The sequence below is a fragment of the Amblyomma maculatum genome, chromosome 4 (genome assembly GCF_055883805.1).
Source record: "Amblyomma maculatum isolate TAMU_Amacu chromosome 4, ASM5588380v1, whole genome shotgun sequence".
NCBI lineage: Eukaryota > Metazoa > Arthropoda > Arachnida > Ixodida > Ixodidae > Amblyomma > Amblyomma maculatum.
In genome coordinates this window covers 83916161-83930951 of record NC_139347.1, presented here as the reverse complement: position 1 = coordinate 83930951, position 14791 = coordinate 83916161, and the positions used below count along the sequence as shown (strand labels likewise).

The window sequence follows — 14791 nt, the reverse complement described above, 5'->3', positions numbered from 1 at the left end:
TCGCGCCGTCGGCTGCGGTTGCACGCCGTGCGGACCAACCACGTGGTATGGTGACGTCACACCACGTGATACGCTTACGTCACGACAGAGGAGAGACGGGGACCGGCTCGCGCCGTCGGCCGGCACGTCAAGCCGGCTGGACACGGGTAGTTTACGGGGAGGCTTTCCCATACGACCGTGTTGTTGCCGAAGAAATCAAAATCGTTTATTCCTTTAGCACGTCGGTGTTAGAGCTTTTGCTTTGCGTACATATTCGCGTAGTGGCAATCGAGTATCGTTGGCCTGGGGGACGACATGTTCGTTGTGCGTGTCGGTAACACAGATTATAGATGAACGAGACATGCTATTACCTAGTTTTATGCGATGGGAAAACATTGTGCATTCCAAGTTTAAACCGTGTAAAAGCACGTGTAACCAAGGAAAGAAAAGTTTAACCAAGTGTAACCATGGAAAGCCGAGTTTAGTAATCAATATGCTTCGCATCTGACCAGGCTTAACCAAGCTAAGCCTCAGCCATTCTTATTCCTCTATGTCACTAAAACCACACATGAAAGTAGATAGGCGGCTGATCAAAATTTATGTGGCCCCTTAACCTTCGACTTTCAGGTTATGATGCAACAACGTTAAGGGCTCGCATTTGCCGTCTCCCCTTGAGTATCTTCGTTCGAGTACATTCGCTTTGTCACTCGCTTAATCACTAATCACTTATTTTGTGCCTTTTTTATCCCACAGTGTCCTATAAGCCATAAGATAGCACATTATTTGAAAGACCTCACTAGCGACCGAGAAGAATGCGGGGAAGGAAGGGGTCACCCTAGTCGGTTGCTTGCTGTCGCTATAGAAGCGATTTTCTAAAATATTTGTAACTTATAGGATCCATCCGAAGTTTTCAAGTTGGACTCAAATACCCATAAAGACCGCCTCTAAGCGTTTGTTACACTATAATGTGACCATAAATATATTTTCAGGGCCAAAGGCCGCTTTCGTTTCAGTAGAAAAACAGGCCACTTAAACATTGATGCAATCGTCTCTTCTTAGTTGCAATGCCATACAAAAATTTGACCTCAAGTCCGTTTAAGGTGTTTGGGGGCCTTCCTCTAGCGACTTTTAACCAAAACCCCGCTGGATGCGTACGATTTGGTCGCGTGATATAGGTTGCTCTTTGACGACGAACAGGACAAACACTACTACGCGATTACCTGATACCTCCACTTTGTAAACTATGGAGCTGCAAAAAAAAAAAAAAAAGCGAGCGCACAGATAAAAAAAAAAAGGGAGCACACAGAAAATGAGAAGGAAGTTTACTATGCTCTGATGATGGAAATTAATTTGCAGTGGTTCTTTATAAAACATGCCTCTTTGGACATACGGCAACCACTCGCGTAGAATGCAATTAAATCAGCATAGCGACAGTGCCAGTATCTACTACCAGACGCAATTATTTCGCCCTGCAACGACCAGGGCTCAAAAAATGGCTGCAAAGTTCAGCATACGCTAATTGTAGATGCAGCCTTCAAAGAGCTGCTATACCTAAAGAGCTGAGTGGAATTATAGGTACTGTGAACCTCCCAAGGATCTTCTTCTTTCACTTGTACATATCATCATCTTCATCATCCCGCGGCGCCACCGGTGGCACGCGCCTCGGTTGCCCATCGGAGTAAACGCCAGACACGGCATCCATTGCCTTGCCGTCTCGACGTGGCCTTCTTCCACAGAACAAATGTTGTGAACGTTTCCACTGTGTCAGTAATGCTAGCATATTCCTCCTGGATGTGATTATAAAAGGGAGTAAACCGCATTTGTATACCCAATTTCTTGTCGCAGGCTTGCGAACAAACTCCCAACCTTTTCCATAGCACCGAAGTGGACAACCATACCCGCGCCATGATAGCGATCGGTGCCGCCGGAAAGACGGGGACATACGACGATGGAAGCACCATGATCCGTAAGGTAATTGGACGCTGAATTTCAGGAAAGGAAGTCATAATGAAAGCGGGCTTTCATCCCGCGGCGCGAACCTAACTGGGAACTGAATTGCATCAGTTATCGCTACTCAAACAGCACATGCTTCAAACAGGCTTCGGAGATGTTGGCGCACGAAACTACTTGAACGGAGAGTATTAGCGCAGCTTATAACTTCATTGTTCTGCGATGACTGAAAAAAAAAAAAAAAGGAAGAAAAAAAGGACAGCAGGGAAAGGGCTCGACGACGTTTGCGGTCGGGTCTTCACGTGTTCACGTCGTGTAATGGTGGAGATCGGTAGATCGATTTTCCTCTCATTGAAACATTGCCGCCTAGATCGCGCACCTATTTTCCCACAGCCTAAATTAATACATTCAGCTAGCACCACTTTACCAACCTTTTGTGAGACACAAAATTATGTCCCTCACATGCACACAATTACAAAAATGGCCCTCAAAATGACTTTATAAATTGAATTACATCGTTTCTAAGTTACTTCTGTTTTTGTGTAAAATGTGGTGCACATCTGTACCGCTTAGTTCGTAACGAAACATCGAATGTAGCACGTATTCGTACAGGTCTCCATTCGACGTGTAAAAAAAATTATTAGAACTGAAAATTGTTTTAACATCTATTAGAACCAGTTCACTGCTGTCATTTTTTTTTTTTTTGCACCAAATTACGCCGCGTAGAACTGCCCACATATGCACTTCTTAACAGACGCCTATTAAAGATCGATTCAAACAGGCTTAACTGCCTGTTGGCTGGTTCGGTTAGTGGAAGCAATCAGCTGCGTGGCACATATACACTCTTAAAAATAAGCTCGTGCGAGTTACTAAGGAATCGAGAAACTACAGTCATTGCTACCTTTTCGCGACTGTTGATAGCATGCTACTAATTATTTACTACCCCAAACACAGTGCAGGTAGTAACTGGAGTCATTACTAACCAACGTAGTTGATGCAGCAGCGATTGCTAGTTACTAGAACTGAACTAGCAGCGGTTACTAGGACTAGAAAGATGAACAGAAATTTGTAAAATAATGTGGACAAGGTTCGCACCAAGACGGCAGAGCAGACATTTAAAATAACAAATATTAGCAACATGATCATACACGCTTGTATTTTTCATTTTTTGCCATTTCAAGCGCAAAAAGGATTGAAATATCTTCTCTGAACTTGCGAGTGTTACTGGCTCTAAAACAGGGTGTCATCATGCAGGGTATATAAGCTCGCTGAAAGTTGCTGTTCTGTGTGCGCGCGCAGAGCGGTGGTGCGCTTCGTAGTTCTTATCCGACTGATATACACCTGATCCGCGGTGTGCGTGTGCTAATTACGTGCTCTGTCAAAACATCTGCGACGTTAAAGACCGATATATGAAGACATTCAGGCGACGTTTCGGTAACATTTTTTACAGGTGAAAAGCTTGTTCTTATTACTAGGCTCGCCTGGGCTCGCCCTTTGAACTAGTAACGGTTACTACCACTCCATTTACTAACTGCAGTTACTAAGAATCTAGCAACATATGTGACAAGCACTAAGTTTGCCTTATTAAGTAGCACGGCCTTTTTTTTTAATTGTGTACAGAGGCGCTGTTCATTTCCAAATAACACGCCGAAGAAACGGCACACAAGTCTGCCACTCTCCTGCTATATGCCTCTGTACGGCGGGGATTTGGTGACGACAAAATGGCGTCTCTGTGTCCATTTTTTTCTGTCTCTCGCCCAGATATGCGCCCTCTCTGTCGACTTCCCGGATGTGAAAACAGGTGCTGCAATATTTGACGCCGACTTCCAGGACTGGAGCAAGTCGTGCAGCCGGAGGGGCCAGAATGGAGTGAAGGGCTCCCGAAGACTACGGCGTTTTCGGGATCGCTACCACGAAATATTCTCCTCTTCACGGAGCTTGAGTGGCAGTTGCTAACGCACTTTAGTGTGGGTTAACTTACCAGAGTTCTTAGGCGATCATTCAGAATAACACATAGAACGATAAAAGAAAGTGATTATGCCCTCTTCCTGATATAAACCGCTGAAAGGCTGTCTGCCCACTTTCAATACATAATAGTATAACGTGATACATGCATAACTCTTCAGCACTTAGTCACTGAGCTTTATTTTTTCTTTATTTCACTTAGTCATTGAGCTGCTTCAGAAAATAGAGCAAAAGTAGCATTATGGAGCTGCGAATTAAAATGCATTGAAGTACACACATGCAATGTATTTCAACTGTACTTCATACATTGTACTTCAATCCTTGCACTTCGTTTGTCATGTCGTTATTTACTGTACATTACAAAGTGATACAAGGACTTGGCGTATTCGAATAGCACGCCAATCGTAAATATAGATACGTGGTCTCCTGTGAAAGCGATTACCACATCTTTGGTATAGGCGTTTTCTGGGAATGAATCTTCGACTCTGTTGATAATTTGATTGGACAGAAATAAACTCGCTTCAATCGCAGTTTTCAGAGCAGGCTCGTCGGAACGTTCTCTGAAAGAATTATTTGCTCTTTAGTTGCTGGGCGGGAGTGCATGCTTGTGCGCGTGCGTGAGTCTGACATTTTCAAGCGCGCATGTCAAGAGCGCGTAAGGAAAGCGCCGCTTACTATAAACGCACTGGGCCAATATGGGGTGTCACTCACATAAAATGCACTATGGTTGGAGTGCGTTCACGGAACTGATTTTGCTCGCCGATTGTAGGTTCGTCGGCATGGGTAGGTCTCTAGGGTAAATAGTGTTATGTATTCTTTTTACTTAAGTTTACTTTATGATCAGTTTTTATTTTTTTTTATTTATTATTTTTTTTTAATTGATCAGTGGCCTTTAGAGGGCCCTGTACAAGGGAAATAAGCACTGTCTGCCGCTCTGGCACGCGGCAAATGGCAGATGACACGGCTGAGCGATGATTGGTCGACGGATTGTGTGACGTCACAAGGCTGCGTGACATCACTGAGTTGGCAGGATCTACAGCAAGAGGCAGGTTGCATGGCCAAGCGCCGATGTAGTCGCAGAGGTTGTGTGCGAACCCTCCTTCTAGATAGAGCATACAGGTCGCGACATGCTGCACGGAGTCGGAGCTGGCCATGACATAGTTACAGTCGTTGAATAAAACTGCGCCATGGGTTATTTGAACTCCTTGCTAATTATTCGAAGACTTGAGAATATATTCATATCGTTTCAAAGTATTTTGAATACGAATGTGGAAAGTATCGGTGAAGAGGATATTCGATTCGCCAGTTTGGAAATTTCTAATGTCATATAGTCCATATTCCTAGACATGGCCGGTGGCGTCCTGCATCCGTCAAAAGTCCCTGATTGATCTAGATGCGCCACGTGATCTCGTGATGTCATATGCACCGGCGACCACCAGCTCTGGATCGCATCACGTTTGTGGCGTCATTCACCTCTCAAGCAATTGAGATGGTTTCATAGCCGATGTAACATGCTCTAGCAGCAGTTGTGCTGGCTGATGACGTCATCCACAGGGTTGCCACCACAGCCGCTATGCCTGAAGATTGTGGCAAGGGAGTCGTGCACGACGTCCCCCTACGCTATTCCAACGAAGAGCTATTGGAGCGAATACGCAGGAGAAAGGAGAACCCTTCAGTGCTCGGTGTTCGCAGACTGGGAGCAACCTCCAAAACAATACTAATCCTCTTCGAAGATCAGAAGGTTCCGCGCTGGGTGTACCTATCTCCTTTCGCGCAAAGATGCGTCTTGTACAAGAAGAAATATGAAGTTTGCCACGCGTGCGGGCGCATGGGACACCGAGACGACGTCTGTCCGGATCCGACGAATAAAAAGTGCCGCGGATGCGGCATGGAAAACCCGAAAGAAGGTCATCTGTGCGAACCCAGGTGCCAGCTATGCGGAAAGAATCACCTCCTCGGCGATAAGCGATGCCGGGAGATATATAGAACCCCATACATCACCAAAAAAAGACGTTGGGAGAAAAAACTGGATCAGCAGGAACAACTGGCTGATGCAACGCAAAACTGCGAGCGAGCGGGACGCTCAAGAACCAGAAATGGTGAAGAGGACCCCCGGCTACTAAGAAGGAGATCGAGATCAAACAGCAAGGACTGCCACCACTTCACAGCCAAAGAGGGGGACTTCCCAAGGCTGGAGGAAGAAGCCACCGCCAACTCTACGCGACGCCGCTCGAGCTCCGGTACCAGGGACCGTTCCAGCTCTGGACGAAGCCGCTCCAGTTCGAGGACCTTGGCCGACTCATCCACTGCCAGCAGCTCCGGGTGCTTTACACGGGACCCCAAGACGTCGTGGGGACCACCTGCACGCAGACGCAGTCCGAGCGAAGATCGAAAAACGGTAAGCTTCACGGTTAGCAGTTCCCAGGTAAATAGGGAGGCAGACGAGAGAACTAAAAAACTAGAAAAAGAGAATCGAGAGCTCAAGAGCATGCTCAGCATGCTCACTACAGAGATTCAAAATTTAAGAATGGAAAAGAGTACCCCCCCTCCTCCACCGAGGAACCAACTGGTACCCCAAAAACAGGTACAGAAACAGATGCCCTCTTCCCCGCCTACAAAGGTCGTAGTCGCGCGCCCTGAGCAGAAGGATAATGAAGAGGAGAAAATGATTACTGAAACAATCAGGCCACCCCCGCAAAAACGTAAAGGGAACGAGACGGACCCGCTGGTGGCATTAGAAAGGAGACTGGACGCTAAATACGAAGCAAGATTTGAAAGAATCGAGACCCTCCTCACCCAATTAATGGGTGCGGTAAATCAAATGCAGACGCAATTCACCGCGATGCAGAACGCCTTCACCGAGAGGCTAACTACATTAGAAAAGACTGTGACCCCAATTCAACAAAATGGACAGGCGCAGTAAAAATGAAGACTCTCTGGTGTGGCAGTGGAACTGCCGCGGCTTCCAACGAAAGCGAGCGCTCTTGCAACAGCACTTAGAGCAGAGCGCAGAAAAACCTTTAGCTATAGCCCTTCAGGAAACAGGAAAAGGTCTACCAAAATTATCGGGATATCAGGCGTTCCACGGTAATCGGGGAGAAAAATCCCGCGTCTCCACGCTAGTTAAAAGACACATAGCGGTAGTCGAGCATGAGGTCAACTCACGAGACATCGAAGCTGTATTAATAGAAATTATCACTGGTCGCAAGGAAGAGGCTAGTCTCTTCATCTTAAATCTGTACAGCACCCCCCAGCAGAGAAAGGTACGTTTCCGCGCCCTCTTCCGCAAAGCGATCAAAACAGCAGGAAGCAATACTCTTATAATTCTAGGAGACTTCAATGCCGCCCACCAAGAATGGGGCTACAATAGACACGACCCCAAGGGTAGGCAACTGTGGGAGGACATACATGAGCTCGGCCTCACCCTGCTGACGGACCCTAGCTGTCCGTCCAGGATGGGAAACAGCGTCTGTGCAGACACCACCCCGGACCTTACCTTAGGAAAAAACACGGGAGACGCAGTCTGGAAAAACACAGCTCAAAATTTTGGCAGCGACCACTTTGTTCTGGCTCTCACCCTCAGCAAGGGCGTCAAAACGCGTCGCCTCAAAAAACCCAAAATCACCGATTGGGACAGGTTTAGGCAAATCAGAGAAAACTGCGAATCGGGAGATGAAATCCAAAACATAGAGCAATGGGCAGAGACGCTTAAGAAACAAGTAGAGAAAGCAACCACGACCCTACGGGAGGACGATGCGCCGGTGACGGTTGACAGCAAACTCCTTCATATGTGGGAAGCAAAATGCGGCATGGAGAGGCGTCTCCGGTCGCAAAGATGGAACAGGAACCTTAGGCGAAGGATAGCAAGATATAACAAAGAGATTGAAGATTACGCAGTAAAACTTTGCGAACAAAACTGGTGTAGTAGGTGTGACGAGATGGAAGGGAACATGAGCCTTGCTAATACGTGGAGCCTACTCAGACACCTACTTGATCCTGACAATTCGAAAACTCAATCGGGCATAAGACTGACGAAAGCCAGACACGCGTTCGAGGGCACGGACGGGGAACTCATGGCGAAACTAATTAACATGTACGTAGGCGACACGCAAACCTTACCCCTGCCGGATTACGAAGGACCCTTAAACGAGGCCCTAGACGCGCCGATCACGGAGGCGGAGGTTCGCGCCGAAATATTAGGCCTAAAAACAAAATCGGCTCCCGGCCCAGACGGAATCACAAACAAGGTTCTCCGAAATTTGGACGATAATTCCATCCGCGCGCTCACCAAGTACATGAGAATCGTATGGGACAGAGGCCGCCTCCCACAACAGTGGAAGACGGCAAACGTAATTTTGATACCGAAGCCAGGCAAACCCCCTAAACTAGAGAACTTACGACCAATCTCTCTAACATCCTGTATAGGGAAATTGATGGAGCGGGTAGTCCAAACGCGACTAACGCGTTTCATGGAGCTTAACGACCTGTGGCCACACGAAATGGTTGGGTTCCGGCCCGGCCTGTGCACACAGGACGTAATGCTCCGCTTGAGACACGATATCATAGAAAGCGAAACCAGGGACGCGAGGGTACTACTAGGTCTAGACCTGACAAAGGCGTTCGATAACGTAAAACACGCGGCAATTCTTTCTGGTCTCCAAGAATTGGGGGTCGGAAAGAAAACGTACGACTACGTAAAAGACTTCCTGTCGGGTAGAACGATAAAGATAAAGTTTCAGGACATTGAATCCTCCACCGTCAAACTAGGAAGCAGGGGTACGCCACAGGGTTCGGTGCTGTCCCCGTTCCTCTTTAATGTTGCCATGCGAAACCTCCCGGCAGAACTGAGGAAAGTGGAAAACTTGAAATTCAGTATGTACGCGGACGACGTCAACCTGTGGGCTACCCAGGGGAGTGACGCGAGCATCGAGGAGCGCTTGCAAGCGGCGGCGGACACCGTCGTGTCCTACGCGGCCGAAAGGGGCCTCTCGTGCTCTCCACAAAAATCGGAACTGTTTATATACAACCCGAAGGCGCTCAGGTGTAAACGCCAGATAAACATCAGCGTAACAGTAGACGGCCAAATAGTGCCAAAAGTCGAACAAATTAGGATCTTGGGGCTGTTTCTACAAGCAGATGGGTACAACGATACAACGGTAAAGAAACTGAACGCGTACGCCACGCAAGTCACGGGTCTGTTCAGGAGAATCGCACTAAAGGGTCGGGGCCTTAAGGAACGAAGCCTCCTGAAACTAATGCAGGCTTACATCACTAGCCGCATATGTTACGCCACACCATTCCTAAACATTAGATCAGACGAAAGGCAGAGAATAGACGCACTCATCAGACGATGCGCGAAGAGGGCTCTGGGACTACCCATCTCGACCTCGACTGAACGCCTCCTCGAAATGGGGGTGCACAACAACTGGACGGAACTAGCGGAGGCTGTGCGCATGGCGCAACTAGAAAGATTAAGCAGAACCACCACGGGCAGAACCATCCTCGGCTGGGTGGGACTGCAGTCAGATAGAGGAACAAGCCACAAAGTAGACATTCCACGAGAGTGTCGCGAATATATAACAGTGCCCCCCCTACCTAAAAACATGCACCCTACGTACAACAAGGAGAGGAGACAAAAGAGGGCCGAGACGCTCGCAAAGAAAGCGGGGAAAATGAAGCCGGGGGAGGTCGCCTACGTGGACGCGGCTAGCGGGAAGTCGGGGGCGGCGGTGGCTGTGGTCGTCAACGGCCGCGGCGTGCCCGCCGCCGCCGCGTCCGTTAGAAGCCGAAATGTAGACACGGCTGAAGAAGTTGCAATAGCGCTCGCTTGCGTTGGAACGGAAGCCAGCATAGTTATTAGTGACAGCAAAACAGCTGTCTGGAACTTTGGAAAAGGGAGGGTCTCGACGGAGGCAGCCAAAATTTTAGAGAAAAGAAAACTTGAAAGAAAGATTCGAATTATTTGGACCCCCGCGCACGAGTCCGTCCCCGGCAACGAGGCGGCGCACGAGCTAGCCCGAGCTCTCTACTTCCGGGCAGCCGTAGAGCCGCCTGATTGCGATGGGATGGACGAGAGGCTGCAAACTTATAAGGAAATTTTAGAACACTACAGACTTAGCAGAAGGTCCCTGCCACCACCGGACCGAACGCTAACTAACAAGGAGGCCGTCGCTTGGCGGCGCCTGCAAGCTGGGAATTTCCCAAGTCCCGTCTGGCTTTTCCACACGCAAGTGGAGGAAAAGGCGGACGATAGATGCGAAACCTGCGGAGAAAGGGGTACTCTTGATCACATAATCTGGCAATGCCTTGATTCCCCTGGCGCCAAGGAAAACATAAACAGTAGAGAAGCCTGGGAACTGCTACTGCGGAGCGAGTCCCCCGCCAACCAGCAGCAAGCTGTCCGCCTGGCGGCTGAAGCCGCGAAGAAACACTGTCACTTCGCCTGTCTTTAGTCGCGGAGGCCCCGGCCTCCGTCCCATAGGCCTGCGTGCCGGGGGCGGGGAGTAGGGGGCCTCCTACATCGGTGGAAAAATAAAGTTCGTAACAACAACAACATGCCACCACAGCCGAACAGCATTACACGGTGCATGCGACGAGAAAAACAAGCTCAAAATGGAACGGGGGACCTTAATTTAATGACGACGCCTAATAAAGATTTACTTTTAATATACATGACATGACCGACAGTGTTAATGGCCCCCGTCTGCCTGCTATTCTTGCTGATCCACGTTCACGTACATTCACTTTCCACTTGCTTAATCGCTAATCCCCCTAATTTTTCATATTTCGTGACTTCTGATATCTTAGCTCCAAGCTTGCCAAAAGCAGTACACTTTGTGTAGCAGTTCTCAAATTTCTTCTGCATCAAAACATTACAGTTGCATATCGTGAACAGGCCTCTTCGCCATTTTCACGCCCTCTACGCAACGATAATAATTTGGCTAGGCTAACAAAACGACCGTGAGTCCCTTGCGAGTCAGCGTACATATTGGGTCGCTGTGTCAGGTGGCCCGATAGAGAGGAAACTTTCCATCGGCTGCTGAAAGTATAATGGCAAGGCACAGTTTATAGAGGCTCTCTCTCTCTATGTGCTTATTCCACATATCACTATAACGTCACGAAGTAAATGGCCATCTTTTCGTAACTGTGCTGAGACTTTCAACATCCCGCCATCGTTCACCGTTCCTTGGCCGAACATCGAGTTTTTTTAATTATGTAGACGGCACTTACAGGACACTTGCGACGGGTCATTGTCTAGCTTAGCTTAATTGCCGGATTTATCCAGCCTGGCCGGCATATGTAATGACGCAAATTGTATCGGAGGAGCCCTCTTTACCAGAGGCTGCTCTCGGGGAACGACTTCGTTTTCCAAAGATGTCGTCGATGCTGTCCGAAGCTCGCGGCGCAAAATGCACTGTGTTGCAAGGATGTCCCGCGGATGACTCGAGCCGATTTTGATGAGCCTTGTACTCTCTGTTTTTATTTCATTCGCAGCGTACTATGTCGACACCGATGCGTGCGCTATGTAATTTCACAAGCTTTATTTTTTTGTCTTTACTTTCTTCATGAACGCGACGGTCAGGTTCAACGTTCCTAGCATCAGGAGCTATAGACTTGATTGGCTTAGCATTTGTAGTAACCTCTCATGGCCTTCTTACTTTGTTATTTTGCGTAGAGCTCCGTAGCACTCAATGGAACTTAGTGTTCGGATAGACGTCGCATCAGGTTCGAGTAATTACCGAAGACAAGTTCAAAGTACGACGAAGCACAAGTTCAAAGTACGACGAAGCACAAGTTTGGGGTGTCTCGGCAAACCTTCAAAGAGCCCTAGGCCTTTACGAAAAGCTTAAGTGCAGTGTTCATTTGTGCCTCTACGCCTTTCACACAAAAAGACGGGGTCTCTTGTCTTTTTTTTTCTTTTCTTTTTGGCTCATTGCTCTCCATTACTAAGTTTTAACTTTTATTGCTCGCACCACTTCGTGCTTTTAAACCCTGTCTTAGCGTTTAACGTCATCAGTTCACTAGTATCTGACACCGTTTTGTTACCTTCCCGTTCCTTCGACTTCGAAAACCAGTTATTTGGCCTCTTGCATCATAAGCTGTTGAAAAGCATAAAACAGTGGCAGCTACAGCTGTCGCTTGAATATTCACGGAACAGTACTTTTCTTTTTAGAAAATCGTTCTTATTATGACGCCATATAGTGCGCGCAGTGACCGAACGCTTTGCGTGTGCTATCTCGGACGATAACAGCCGATCGCCCCACATCGGCTGTCAGTGTCCAAGTCAATGCCATCGGGGGGGCAGCATTCACCGCGGCCAATCTTCCTATGATCCCTGGAAAGACTAGTTTTGCTGCCGCGCTCTCCCCCTCTCCTGTCGTCTTCTGCTCTCCGAGGTGTATCTTTCGGTTGCTCCGGAGCCCTCCCCTACGGCACCCCTTTCTCTTTTTTTCACTTTCACTCCCACCTTCCTCCCTTCCCTTGCGGTGCGGTTTAGGTGCCCACAGAACAACTGTGACTGCGCCTTCCGTTTCCCATGAACCAATTATTATTAGAGCAGGAATCAGCAGCGTTTCAAATTGGTTTACAGGAATATAGGGGGCTCATAGAGTCAAAGTTATAAGAAAAAGGAAGGGTAGACTCTACTCAGATTGCGCACTGCGATGCGGCCAGTGGCCTAGAAGGGGCGACGGTAATGGCAGTAATCGATGGGGACTACGAGATGGTGGTCACCGGACTCCCTCAACACTAGAAACTCGCTCATAGCGGAAAAGGCTGCTCTGGCGTTAGCCTGCAGGAGCACCAAAGCCAGTCATACTTTGCGACAGCAAGATAGCAGTAAGAAACTTTAATAAGGGGATTGTTTCGAAAGAAGCAGTTAGGATATCTGGGACAATCGGTATTGGATAGAGAAATCTCCATCATGTGGGTCCCGGCTCACGAGGGGATTCCAGGCAATGAGGCTGCTAACAGTCTTGCCCCAGTCTTGCCCCGGGCGGCCGTAGAATGACCCTTACCCGGGTCGAAGGATCTGCTCATCACGTACACGGAAATCACGGCTGCACACAGGAATGAAAGATTAGACCTTCCACTTCCAGATCGGTCTCTCACACCTAACGAGTGCAGAGACTTGAGAAAATTACAAACTAACCGATTCTTTCCATCTTATTTATACGGGGAGGGATAGAAGCCTCCAAAGTTCTGCACCAAATGCGGGATAATAGCCAATCAGGATCATCTCATTAGGGAATTGCCCCAACTCTCCCGAGCATATTGATGGAATCAGGTTGCGCTTCATATATTGTACAAGGCTGCCCTTAACTTCCCTATATACATACATACATGCATGCATACATACATACATACATACATACATACATACATACATACATACATACATACATACATACATACATACATACATACATACATACATACATACATACATACATGCATGCATACATACATACATACATACATACATACATACATACATACATACATACATACATACATACATACATACATACATACATACATACATACATACATACATACATACATACATACATACATACATACATACATACATACATACATACATACATACATACATACATACATACATACATACATACATACATACATACATACATACATACATACATACATACATACATACATACATACATACATACATACATACATACATACATACATACATACATACATACATACATACATACATAGAGCGCCTCTACTCTACGGGGCTATTCTTGCCCCTGAGAGACCTCATACAACATCGAGACTGGCAAATAGCACGTCTTCCTAGCACCAAACAGACATTGGATACTTCAGCAAGCTGCACTCAAACCTATCGATCCCCCTATAATTACCCCTCCTTCCCCGCTCCCAGATAACCTCAGAGTAACCCCCATTCCGAAAAACGTTGCAAGCGATACTAACCCAGGCAGACTTTCCGCTCGCGTTTCCAATCATGTTCACCCTATTGATTCTACGATCGTCTACACAGATTTATCACGAACTTACGTCGGAGCGGCTGCTTACTCAATTGAAAGCTGTAGCGAGGTAATGACGCATACCCTCGGTCCTACATAGATCCTCCCCCTGCAGCGACTCTCGAGACCCTGCCAATAGTAGCCAGTATTCGAGACCTCGCACAAGCACCCCCTAACAATTTAGAATATATCATATACACTTATTCAATACAGGCTGAAGAACTGCAGCCTGTATAGAACTGCAGGATGATCTACACAGAGCTCACACCAAACTACGCCCCAACACTGTCACAATGAGTCGGATTCCTGGTCGGGCTGGAATCCGAGGCAATGAGGTAGTGTATCGCCTCGCCCGCGAGCTTCAACATCGGGTGCCTGGGATTCCCTGGCCTTGTCCACCCTCGTGGGACATTACTCTTCACTACAAAAAGAAATCAATATTCACTATGACAACATTAGAGGAACTCTTCGTACACTTCCTCTTTCAGGATAAATCCCTCACTACAACGCAAATACGCATTCTTAGACGCATACAATACACTTCTGCCCGATCGTTTCTATGCCGAATCAGACATTCCCCCGCATGCTCAAATTGTCCTGAACACTATGCAAGCTTAGAACATTGCATGTTTTCATAACTTCACCTCATTCAATCACCTCACTTTCCACACCCTCTTCTCCCAACGTGGCAGGCTTGGTTAGCTTTTGGCCAGCTGAAATGTTGTTTCTTCATCCTCCTCCTTCCCTTCCTGTGAACCAATTATTATTATGGACGTTTCTCACATTCCCGGCGTGTCTAACTCAGGATGATTGAAAGCTATAGTGGGACCGAACTAACGGCCACAATATGAGTCATTAAAGGCTTTCGCCTTAAATAT

At 47.5% G+C, this 14791-nt stretch overlaps 1 protein-coding gene across 1 annotated transcript in view; it reads left to right on the top strand.

Moving 5' to 3' along the window:
• The window catches only part of LOC146191545 (uncharacterized), a 33321-nt gene extending 29218 nt beyond the window's left edge, over window positions 1-4103 (top strand). The window contains exons 6-7 of the mRNA XM_084599967.1: window positions 1825-1950; window positions 3691-4103. Of these exons, the coding sequence (XP_084456093.1) occupies window positions 1825-1950; window positions 3691-3885 (321 nt within the window). The 3' untranslated portion in view covers window positions 3886-4103. The remainder of the gene's footprint in view (window positions 1-1824; window positions 1951-3690) is intronic.
• The last annotated feature ends 10688 nt before the right edge of the window (window positions 4104-14791 follow it).